Source organism: Nyctereutes procyonoides, unplaced genomic scaffold (assembly GCF_905146905.1).
Source record: "Nyctereutes procyonoides isolate TBG_1078 unplaced genomic scaffold, NYPRO_anot_genome, whole genome shotgun sequence".
In the NCBI taxonomy this organism is placed as follows: domain Eukaryota; kingdom Metazoa; phylum Chordata; class Mammalia; order Carnivora; family Canidae; genus Nyctereutes; species Nyctereutes procyonoides.
In genome coordinates, this window is record NW_026575153.1 from 2420201 (window position 1) to 2432225 (window position 12025).

Genomic DNA, 12025 nt, shown 5'->3' on the forward strand with positions numbered 1-12025 from the left:
TGTCCTCCCCAGCTGCTCCCGACTCAGATGATGTTGCTCTGTATGTTGGAATTGTGATAGCTGTGATAGTTTGCCTGGCCATTTCTGTAGTTGTGGCCCTGTTTGTGTATCGCAAGAATCATCGCGACTTTGAGTCTGATATTATTGACTCTTCGGCACTCAATGGAGGCTTTCAGCCTGTGAACATCAAGGCAGCAAGACAAGGTCAGTTCACATTGCTCTTCACACCTGTGATTTATGCATGTCAGCAACATCCCTGTGTGGTGTCAAAATCAGTGACATTCAGGTCATGTAGCTCAGCTGGAACATAAGCTCCATGAAGACACAGATTCGGGTCTATTTTATTCATTATTCTGTTTATTTCATTCATGTAACAAACTAGAGGTGGCAAGGTGCACAGATCTTTTTTTTTTTTTCTTAACTGGTTTCTCTGTCATGCTTTTAAATTTTCACTTTAGAAGTGTACACAGATTGGTCAAATGAATTCTTCTCCTTTTTTTTTTTTTTTGCCTTTTGACAAGACAGCTTGCATTAATATGAATATAGTGGTATATAGATCGATGACTCAAATCCAGTATAGACAAGGGAAACTATTCCCTAAGTCACTGAGTGGGAATGACTATCTTTGAATCCAGTTTCTTGAAATAGCTAAATACCTTAGGGACAATGAGTAGACTACAAAGCAAAATATAGAATGGACTTGTCTTTTTGGTAGCCAGTAATACAATGGGTCACAGAAATCTAATTGCCCTGTTTTCAACAGGATCTTAAAGTCTATACATTTCTAATATTCACTGAGTTCATTTGTTTTTGGCTCCAAAAGCATCAGGGGAGCCTGACTAATCGATTGCCCAAATGGAGAATGCAAATGGCCTTCCTTTCTCTTTCTGACTTAGATCTCCTGGTGGTACCGCCAGACCTCACATCGGCTGCAGCCATGTACAGAGGACCGGTGTATGCTTTGCATGATGTCTCAGACAAAATCCCAATGACTAACTCTCCGATTCTGGATCCACTGCCCAACCTGAAAATCAAAGTATATAACACCTCGGGTGCAGTCACCCCCCAGGATGACCTCTCTGAGTTTGCATCAAAGCTGTCTCCTCAGATGACCCAATCCTTGTTAGAAAACGAGGCCCTGCATGTGAAGAATCAGAGTCTCGCAAGGCAGACTGACCCATCCTGTACCGCATTTGGCACATTCAACTCTCTCGGGGGTCACCTTATTGTTCCTAATTCAGGTAATTCCTAGAGGCTTAAATTGCATGGATCATGAAAACGTATTTTGATACACAAATCTTTTTTATTTGTTGGTTTTCATTAGGCCTGAAAAGTTAGTTGTAGCCTAATCTAACCCGAATCCATTTTTGATGTAAATCAACATTACTTCAGACAAAATCAGCGAAACCATTCATCTTTCTCCAACTGACTCTGAAAGCGCTTCCTCTAGAAATATTATACTCACAACTTTCTGCCAAGGTGTAATTTAGAACTGTCATTGACCTTCTTTTTAATAGAGCTTCAGAAGGCAACAGCCAGCCAGAAGTGCTCGCTGTTGTCATCAGACTTTAAAAGGACAAATTAATTAGAAAACATATTAGTTGGTTCACTTCCAATTTACTGTAGGAAGCAATACTTCAGAATGCTAATTTTTAGATCAGAGGACACTATGGTAGACATCCAATCTTCATTTATTAACTTAACTCTTTATGACACAGTCTTCAACCTCAAGGTATTTGTAAGGTACTCACTCCCACTTCTGATACATCTGTCTGGAATCCCAGCCATATTATGTCTAGTATATATTTGTAATATAATTGAATTTTCAGCTTGTCATTTAGTTATCTGCTTCGAAAAGGTAAGTCTCATAAAGGTCTTACATGGTGAGTTTAAGTTAGTAACTGATAATGTTTGATTAAAGTTTGATATTCATTAATCACTAATGAGTTTGCCTCTATTGGTTGTAAGAGGGTTAATGGATTCCTCTGTGAATCTACCTTAGCTCTTTTGGACAAGACTGAGTATTTTGCAAATACAGCAATAAGAAACAACTCGATTGACCTAAAGTCCTCATGTAGCATAAAAAAATGAGATAATGTGTAAATAGCCATCCAGCCGCGTAATATACAGAACCAATGGGTCTGCAGATCTGAATATGAACTTGTCTCTGATTCTTTCTCTTATTCAGACCCCCATTTCAATGCCTTGCCAGTTTGTCACACCATCCCTTTAAAAGTATATTTAATGAATTAAAATCCTTCATGGAGTATCATTTTTCTTTTTATCTCTACATTTTACATAGCTGAAATCATACATTATATATGCTTTTTTTCACCTTTTTCTCTTTAATTCTCATGCTATTGTATGCTCTTTAAAACCATGACTTAAAATATATTTTTAAAGTCTATCAAATGAATAGATCAAAATATACTCTATGGGGCATTTACTGCTTAAACACGATATTATCCTCAAGACAGGGCTTTTTTTTTTTTTTTTTTCATGAGATTCACTGGATTTTACCTCTGCCTCCCATTTCTACACCTGTCACTTTTTCACATATGAATTATTACAAAGCTTTCTGAAGTGGAAAGGAGGGAGGTAGCATGTATTAAACAGTTTCTATGTACGAGGCATGGTGATTTACACACAGTATTTTATAACAAGTTACCTAATCTGTGTCAGGCTTTACTCTTACTTGACATTCATAATTTTATTTCATTCCTATAACAAAAAGGTACATTTTATTGTTCCCATTAGAAAACATAAAACTACCAAGAGTTGGTAGGCTCATGTGTGGCCTTCCTGCTTCACTCTGTGCCTCAGCAAACCATTCTGTACCCGAGGGTGACATTCCACTTCCCACAGCACCATGGCTCTTACGTTACTTTTCTTCTCAAGGCCATGATTCGCTATTTGCAACCAGCTACACAAAGGCCTTTGAGTAACTATTCCTCCTTAACTCTCCATTCTTTATTCTTGAGACTTTCCAACACAATCGGGCAAGTTTCCTTATTGCCCTGTGCTCATTTGTCATATTCCATTTCCTTGCTAATTAAGTTATAAGCTACTCAAAGACAGGAACATTATCTTACTTCTTGGCATTCACAGTTCTGCCAAACACTGTACTCACAGTGGAGCTCCATAAATTTTTATCGAGCTGAAGATAAACCACATTTATTGGGATAAAATCATGGAGGCAAGTGTCTTCAAGTTGCCACCCACCTTGCATTATTCTTGGAGACAATGCTGCCGTGTTGCAAGTCACTTCTTAGAGCAGGTCCACAGACCACCACCACTGGTGTCTGCTGGCGACCACTAGCAGTACAAATTTTGTGGGCCCCTGAGTCAGAAACTCCCATGATCTGTGTTTTAGCAAACCCTCCAGGGGATTCTGATACAAGCTCCAATTGGGAAGCCCTGTTCTAGGCCCAGATAACTTAGGACAAAGCTTGAACCCCTAGTCCTACAACATGGTATCAGTTAGCAGCTATGTAAAAACCTGCTTGTTCTGCTATGACTAAAAGCTAGCAGTTGTCTGTTCATTTTCTAGAGTTATGTACGATGAAAGAAGCTCTTCACCAATTATTACTCTGTTACGGAAAAGCACTGATGCTAACCAGATATTCAGAAATAAATGTTTTTTTTGATATCGTGGAGGTTAGCATTTTCTCTGACTTTGAATTTTGTGGGGATTTTTTTTCCTTAAATTAGAAATGATGCATCATTACAGCTGTTTGAATTTTTAAGAGCGGTTATTGGTTTTTCCCTCATTTTACAAGGAAAACAACAGTGGAACCATCTGTCTGTTCCTTAAATAAAACGAGAGTTTAAAAAATTACATCATTCCTTTGAGTAATTCCACAACAGTTCAGAGAAAGCTGTGGTAAAAAATAAGGCTGATAAGGAAGGAGAGCAGGGCCGCTCTGAATATTTACATGTCTTTAGAGAAAAAGCAGGCTTGTGGCTACATGGCCACAAAATCTCCTCATTCCCTTTCACGTGCTTCAAAGGCATTCTGTGAAGTTTTCTTTTGATTCATAGGTCTTATGTGACTGCTTTTCTCTTTTGCTATTCAGGAGTAAGCTTGCTGATTCCCGCTGGGGCCATTCCCCAAGGGAGAGTCTACGAAATGTATGTGACTGTACACAGGAAAGAAAATATGAGGTAAATATGCTTTTTCTGGTGCACTTGACTTTATCAATGTCTGACCTGGAGGAGAATTGTGCAATAGAAAGAATAAACCCAATATATTTTTGTCTTGAGTGCCCTGCTTCCAGCATACCTTTTTTTCCCCTCCTAGACCGATAAAAGGTCAGCTTCTCTTTATCTTTGAAGCTTCAGACACTTTGGCAGATCTTGAGTATGGGCCAAGGGCCAGAGATCTTTTCTCAAGTGGACATGTGGCCATTACAGCTGGAAAACTGGCCAGGGTTGTGATCCATAGATCTAGAGAAATACGTGCATATAGACACAGAGATGTCAGCTTCATGTGGCCTGGCTCAGGAATCCAGCCCGGTCCTATTATAGGGTCAAAGGTCACAGAGATTAGCCAACTCCTTAACCTCTGACCTGCCTTCCCCATGTCAGCCTAGCACTTGATTCTCACAGCTTCTTCTTTTGGTGACTCCCCTTAGCGTGTTATCAACTTCCCATCTTACATTTAGCCCTTATAAATTCTATATCAAACCTCTCTATGTGGATCTAGGATTGATTAAAACTAGATTGAATCTTGAGGCTTTGTTTTAAGTGTGTCATAATCATAAAGATGAAGTGATTTTAAGTAAAAATAACAAGAGGAGTTTAGAAGTCCTAAATTTCGTTTTTCAGTCTGGCCTCTAACACGTCTAACAACGGTCTCTCTTGGTTAGTTCCCACATAAACGTGTGTATTAAATAGTGCTTTAAAGGCCTGACTGATTAATGCTTCTGAAGTACACTGAGATCTTAAAATAAAAGACATTGTTGAAATGAAGATCCTTACGTGTAATTATCATTGTTTTTCCCAAGGGGAAAGGCATCGGCTCTTCAGCCCTGAGCTCCAAATACAAAGCGTGAGTGACAAATGTCGAACTAGGTTATCATTATAATGCATTATACTTTCTGTCTTCCCTCTCTCATCCTCAGAAAAACATCCATTTTAGTCTTGTTCTTCAAAAGGCGAAAAGCTCTTTTATCATGCTCTCAGGTGGAGATATTGGCATTTATTATCTGGAGGACCTAGAACTTTTTTTCCCCCTCAGGTGGTGTACTTCCACCTACACAGACTTAGCCTGGCTAAGAAAACCAGAGTTCCTTGAGCATTATCCATGCCTTGAATTTGAGCAACAGAAAATTACTAAAAGACTCATATTTACTCACATCAAATATTCATTTTTTCCATTCTCAGTGCAAAGTAACATTCACAGGCCCTCAGCGTGCCCTTCTTTTGCAGCAGGAGAATTAAGATCAGCAAACTCAAAGATCCCTGTATGTGCTATTTTCTTCTTCTTCTTGTCCAAAGGGCAAGCTTAGCCAAGTATATCCCTCTCTCAAGGCCTTGGCCAACATGGACCTTTTGCTTAATCAGAAATGAGTATTGGTTTGTGCTTTGTGCTGAGAAGTGAGGAGGTGTTGCGTCTCTTAATGTCCAGCCGATCACCACCATCACGCCTTAAGGGGCAGCTGCAGGGGCCTGCTGGGGCTGCAAGGTGTGATGCTCTTCCTTCCCATGGCATAGCCAGTACCCTGGCCAGAATAACTGTGCATTTTAGAGGAAAGAAAGAGGAAACAAAAAATTGATAAAGCTGGACACTCTCGCTTTGAGTTTCCTCTGCCTTTGTCTCTAAAGAAAAGGAAATTCTAAACCACTTCTCATCATCATCCCCCACTACCCACCCCCACCTGAAGTTAGGTTCAAGGGGAATTACTCTGTTGAACTCTGGGCATCAGAGAAGTTCAGTTTATAAAAATGAAGCTAGGGAAACCCCAAAATCTCAAAAGAAAATATGCACAAGAGGCCACGAAACAAGGACCAAACACAAGAAGATACTTGTATCAAATAATGAGAAATTCCTCTCCTCGCTTATTTTCTGCTGTGAGCTAGATGTGTTTTTCTTATAAAAACACAATGACAAGATCGTGTTTTAGGATGTATTAATAATAGAAGGCATAGTACCATTTATTCACCCTTTTAATTTTATATATTCTTCACTACAACTCCGTGAGTCATGATGAGTCCCAATTTAAAGATCCAAAAACTAGTGCTGGGGCGGGGAGAACAAGTCACATAGCTGACTCTTCACAGTTAACAACAACTGAGGGGAGTCCAAATTCACAGCCAGGTGGTCTTGCCATAAAGCTCCTCCGCTGCTCCCTCACGAGCCATTCCTCCTTGGTAGATAGCGCCAAGGCACACTGAGCCTCTGCTTCTTTTTTTTTTTTTTTTTTTTTTTGCCTCTGCTTCTTACTCTAGTGCATTCTTTTTTTTTTTTTTAATTTTTATTTACTTATGATAGTCACAGAGAGAGAGAGAGAGAGGCAGAGACACAGGCAGAGGGAGAAGCAGGCTCCATGCACCGGGAGCCCAACGTGGGATTTGATCCCGGGGCTCCAGGATCGCGCCCTAGGCCAAAGGCAGGCGCCAAACCACGGCGCCACCCAGGGATCCCACTCTAGTGCATTCTTGAACACAGTTTCTTTCTGCTACTCACTGAGGACTCTTTCTATCCTCACATGATCCGAGAAGAACTTCCAAAGAAGACATTGCAAAGACATCAGAAGATACAAATGTTACTTCATGTCATTTAGAGGACAGTTTTGATCCTTCTACTCCATTTTCTTTCTCTCAGATTCCCTTTATTGCATCCCAAACTGGGTGTTTTTCCAGCTGGATGGCATCCAGCTGGTCATCTGCTGATGTGAACTGTCTAAAGGGAGGAGTGAACTTAATTATATGTGGCAGAGTGGATGTGACAAGGGGGCCTTATCGTTACTGAACGTGCTCTGAGAAAGCCCTGGATGGCAGATGAGCGGCCTAAATGAGCTGCAGAGATGGGACAAGCTGTCCCTGACAAGGGAGCAAAGCTGCAAGGCCTTGCTCATGATTTCTACCTCTCCTGCTTTACAGATCTCAGGAGAGGCCGCAAAGCCTCTGTTGCCCCTGTGGATACAATTTCCCTGATTAATGGCACTAATGTGGACCTTTTTGCCTTGTTTTCAGTAGCAGTTTAAAAAAATGAGTCTGACTCAGACTGAAATTTTGCTCTTTGTCATTTCTTATTGAAGAAGAATCTGAATTTAAAATATCAATGTTAATTTTCCCTTTCTCTGTATTCTGTCCCTGCTTAGCAGTTTTCTCAAAAGGCCAGAAAAATCAACTTAGACATTCCAAATATAAAGGTAAATAGAACTCTTTTGGTAAACCGTGGGGAGCCATGAAATGTCTGTGAGGGGCCGAGTAATACAAAAATAGCAGTGCTTTTTAAAGATTGAACTGGTGAAGAAGGTAGGCTGGATGAGTTGGTGGAGGGAACAAGAAGACTCCCCAGAGGTTGGCTGCTTGGTTGGGCTGCAGCAATAAACTAGATGTGAGAAGAGAGGGGAGGAAACCAGGCCTGAGTCCAGAGGATGAAAAGTGAAATATATTTCAGGAGGAAAAAAAAAAAAAAAGATTTCACCACCAGTTAGAAGTGTTGCAGAAGAGTAACAAAACACAATGTGTACATGTAGGAACCAAGCATTGGGCACTGGGAAAATTGTGAATGCAGCTGGTTCAAGGGGGGAGGACAAATTCTGATCTGGATGTGGGCGGTGTGTGCGGGTAAGGATATGGGATCCATGATGGCCATGCAGTTGGAGAGTCACCAGTGAGCGGATCCTGTGAGGGGAAAAAAATGCAGAGGCTGAAAGAAGAGAACAGGGAAAAGAGCTTTGGGAAATATTCCTATTTAAGGTTTGGGTGTGATGAACCAATCTGAATAGAACACATAAAGATGAGGCAGATAAATACAGAGTTTGCATCTGGCATGGTGCTTAATACTGAGCAGGTCCTCAATGAACTATTTTTGGTTGAAAGAATGAATGAATGCAACTATAATAGAGAAAAAAATCAAAGGTAAAGAGAGTTTCAAGATGGTGAAGTGGTTGACATGGATCTTATTAAAATTAATATGTAAACAAAGAGAATAATACAAAAAAATCATTGGATTTGTCAACTGAAGGACATTGGTGGCCTCTAGGGCTTTTTTCAGAGGATACGATCCCAGTTAAGAAGGGTTCAAGGTAAAAAAAAAAAAAAAAAAAAAAAAAAAAAGAAGGGTTCAAGGTGTGAGTTAGTGGTGAGGCAATGGAAACTATTGTATAAAGGTACTGAATATAAATAATAAAACAGTATGTTAGGATAGTGGGCCAAAATTCTCTTATGTAAATAATCATATAGCAGAAAGTTTTAATTTATCTTAACACATTTTTGGAACTGGGTAAAATAGTAGTTGACATTATTATTTCTCAGTGAAACTCAATGATATTCCCCTTTTGAGTCTTCAAGTCATTATTTCAACCTACAGCTGTAAAACAGCTACACAGATAGGGGGAAGAGAGTGGAGTCCAGGTATATTTATATCTTATTCTCTCACTGTTGTCCACAGTGTTCATATACTGCTATCCTACTTATAAAGAAATGATTCAAGGTGACTTATGAAAACACAGTCTTTATAATGGGAGTTAAAAATTGTAAATAAGTGGATGAAAAAAATGAGAAAAAATAAATTTTGAAAAGATAACCAAGTTAGGTGGGCAATTAAAGTGTAAAACATTTGGTATAATTCCCAGTATATTCCCTGGTAATAGGTATGAATTTGCTATTCCAAAACTTTTAAGAAGGAAACGTGGTTAAGTTACAAAATCCACGTGTCTATGAGGAAAAATATGCCCAAAAGAAGTTCAATTATTTCTCCTTTCGTTCTACATAAAGAAACATTTCTTGTTAATACAGTGAACAACATCCTTAAAATAAACACAGCGATGAGTTTTCATAGGGCTCCTTCTGTTAGTGTCCCTCAATGTAAGTAGATGATATAAATTCAGTAAAATAATTCCACAACGATTCAGCAATTCAGTCAGAGGACAATACTTAACTGTTCTGGCCTAATCCAGGGATAGATTCCAGCTTGTCTAGGGCAATGGTGGCACGCCCTTCAAAGTGACTTGCTTCCATAAATTTTTTTTTTTTTGCTCAATTGAGCTTTTGATAGCAAGTGAGTTAGATATTCCCTGTCAGATACCTAGAGTGCAAATATTTCAAGTTGCCAGTTATATGTGAAACCGTGTGCTTCAAAAGGCAGCTGAGCCTTGGGTGGGATTGTCATCCTGAGGGACCTGACAAAAGACATGTATGTTAATAGAAGGCATCTTGTCTCCACACAGAGGTGGATGGAGACATATGCTCTTCAAGAAGTAATTTTAAGCTTGCTCTAGCAAATAGACCCCCCAAAAGTCTCAAGGTCCTAAACCCAGATAAGCAAACCAAAATACACGGCTGTGTCAGAGAAACCAAATCATTTGTGCTTGAAATCTAGCTTTGCCTGTTACTAGTTTTGAGGCTGTAGGCAAGGTGTGTTAATATCTCTAGATTTCAGTTTCCTCTCCTGGAAAAAGAAGTAATATAAAGACTTACCCTAGCTCCCTTACAGGTGTGCCGTGAGCAGCAAATGCAATTGCTTTTGTGAAAGTTTTGTAAATTAGGCACTTCTGTGTAGAAGTTATCCTCACTGACAACAGCAGGCAAAGGATGAGAAAATCTCTCTGACAGGAAACTCAAACTCCTCTCTGAGGGACTTTGTCCCGGAGGCTTCAGAATCCATCCAGCATTTACCATATTATCCTCACTGGACTTTGAAAAGCCGTGAAAACTTTATTGTTCATTACCAACCTTCTACTTAATTGCTGCTTCTGCAGCTAATTTTTGCTTTGTGTTCATTTCCATGTCATCTGCAGTTAATATTTAGAGAATGTTTGCTGAAATATCTCAGGTAACACGTGAGTCCTACAGGAGTGGAGCCCTCTGCAAAAACATGAGTCAGATTTATTTATACGTATTTTCTGCTAGTTTTGTCCTGTATATTTTCATGTCCCTTGTTCATGTAAAGAAAGGAGATGTGGAACTAAATGCTCTGACCTTTGGTTTTACATAGTTAAATCTTGATCTTCCCTAAGTCATGCCTTCCAGATATGCTTAGACATGTTTCTGATTTCAACACTCCTTCTTTCATCTTGCAAACAAAAAGATTCTTATCATTATTTCTCCTTTGTTTTTCATTCCCCATTACGAATTCCACTTCACCACTTCCCCTATTCATTACATTCTTGCACCTCACTGGGTTAATAAATTCTTTTGACACCTACTGCCCCTTCCTTCTCTCACTATCCCTCCTCCAAAAATGGTGCCCATCAATATTGCATGCCAGGGGTGTGCTTGGAGAGTACAGGTCTGACAGCTCCCCAACCCAGCAGGGAGGCTTCTCCTTTCTGTTCCAACTCAGTGATGAGAAGAACCCCTCCTCTTTCTGCCTCAAGCGCCGGCTGTTAACAGCCGAATGAGAGACAGATGTTTCCAATCTCCAACTATATTGCAAGGACCACTTGAAATGGATTCCACTTAAATCTCCTTCCTTAAAAGTTTAATGCTCACTTATCAAGGTACACTTGTAACTAAAAGGTAAGAGTAGTGCTCACGAAAATGTAGCCACTGCTTTTTGCTCCCCCCGCCCCATGGTAGGAAAAGTAGAAATAGCAAGAAGAAGGCTACTGCTTAGAACAGATAGTATAGTATTGACTACACCACGATGAAACCAAAACTTCATCATGTACTAAGAGAATGAATTTCAGAGTGGAGGAAAGGAAGAAAAACTGGATTAAGAGGAAATGAAAACGAAGGGATAAAGGGGATGGTAAAGACTTCTCAAGCTGCCAACAACCTTATTATTTCCCAAAGTACCTTTCCAAGTACTTTGATAACTTTGGATTTAATAAAACTTTGTTGTTACTCATTGAGGATGGAAAATAGTCAAGACTAAAAGGAGATAAAAAGTTTTATTTTCTGAATAGGAAGAAAGAAAAGCTCTAGGTTGGTAAGATCTTGGTGAAATTTTTGAAGGAGAGGAAGCAATGATAACCAAGTTTTATTAAGGAGAAAATATGTCAAAATTTAATTGAATACTTAGAATGAAGGATAGTAATTGTCAAGAGCTAAGGACTAAGATGTGACCCTACTGTGGTTGCCACAGTTTTGTGGATGCTGATAGATGACACAAGAGACGGGACAGTTTTTTACTCACAGCAATAGCACTATCAAGAGTTTTCTCGTTTTAGTGTCAATTCCTAAAACCCCAGTTTCAAAGGGCGATGCAGAAGGGGTCAGATGACATCTACACACTCAGTGGTTGTATTTCAGGAAGGACCTCTGAGCTTAGAGAACCTGTATTTTTATAATGGGAAGTAGACATGTTTACAATTTGCTCCAAAGATAAGCAGTATCTTTATCTTCCAAGGTGATTGCTATACAAGTGTCTTGAAAAGACAGGCAGAAACATGAAAGATCCATGGAGAATTGTCTTCCAAAACTATATGTGTGTGTGTGTGTGTGTGTGTGTATATCACATGTGATCATATATATCACATGTATATCACAAGTATTTATGATATATATATATATATATACACACATATATATAAAAACAGCTGCCATCTTCACTGAGTGTTAAATTAGGGTAAGCCATAGGCTATAAGCTAACTTCTAAATTATTTAGTATTTAATGTATTAACCATAGATTAAAAAATCCTAGAGGAAAATCCTTTTCAAGTGGCCATCACAATTATAAAAGAATTTGATATGTCTATTGTAATACCTGTGTGAATGAAATGGAAAGATATGAACTGGACAATGTAACGATGTATATTTTATATTTGGCTAAACCAATAAATTCTAATTTTATGTGAGGCTAGAGAGAGGTTTCAAGTATCTTTGAAAAGGTCTTTGCTCTATTCTTATA

General features: G+C 39.1%; 1 protein-coding gene across 1 annotated transcript in view; it reads left to right on the forward strand.

Moving 5' to 3' along the window:
- The window catches only part of UNC5C (unc-5 netrin receptor C), a 350439-nt gene that overhangs the window by 305540 nt on the left and 32874 nt on the right, over positions 1-12025 (forward strand). The window contains exons 9-11 of the mRNA XM_055313260.1: positions 13-204; positions 897-1241; positions 4077-4164. Of these exons, the coding sequence (XP_055169235.1) occupies positions 13-204; positions 897-1241; positions 4077-4164 (625 nt within the window). The remainder of the gene's footprint in view (positions 1-12; positions 205-896; positions 1242-4076; positions 4165-12025) is intronic.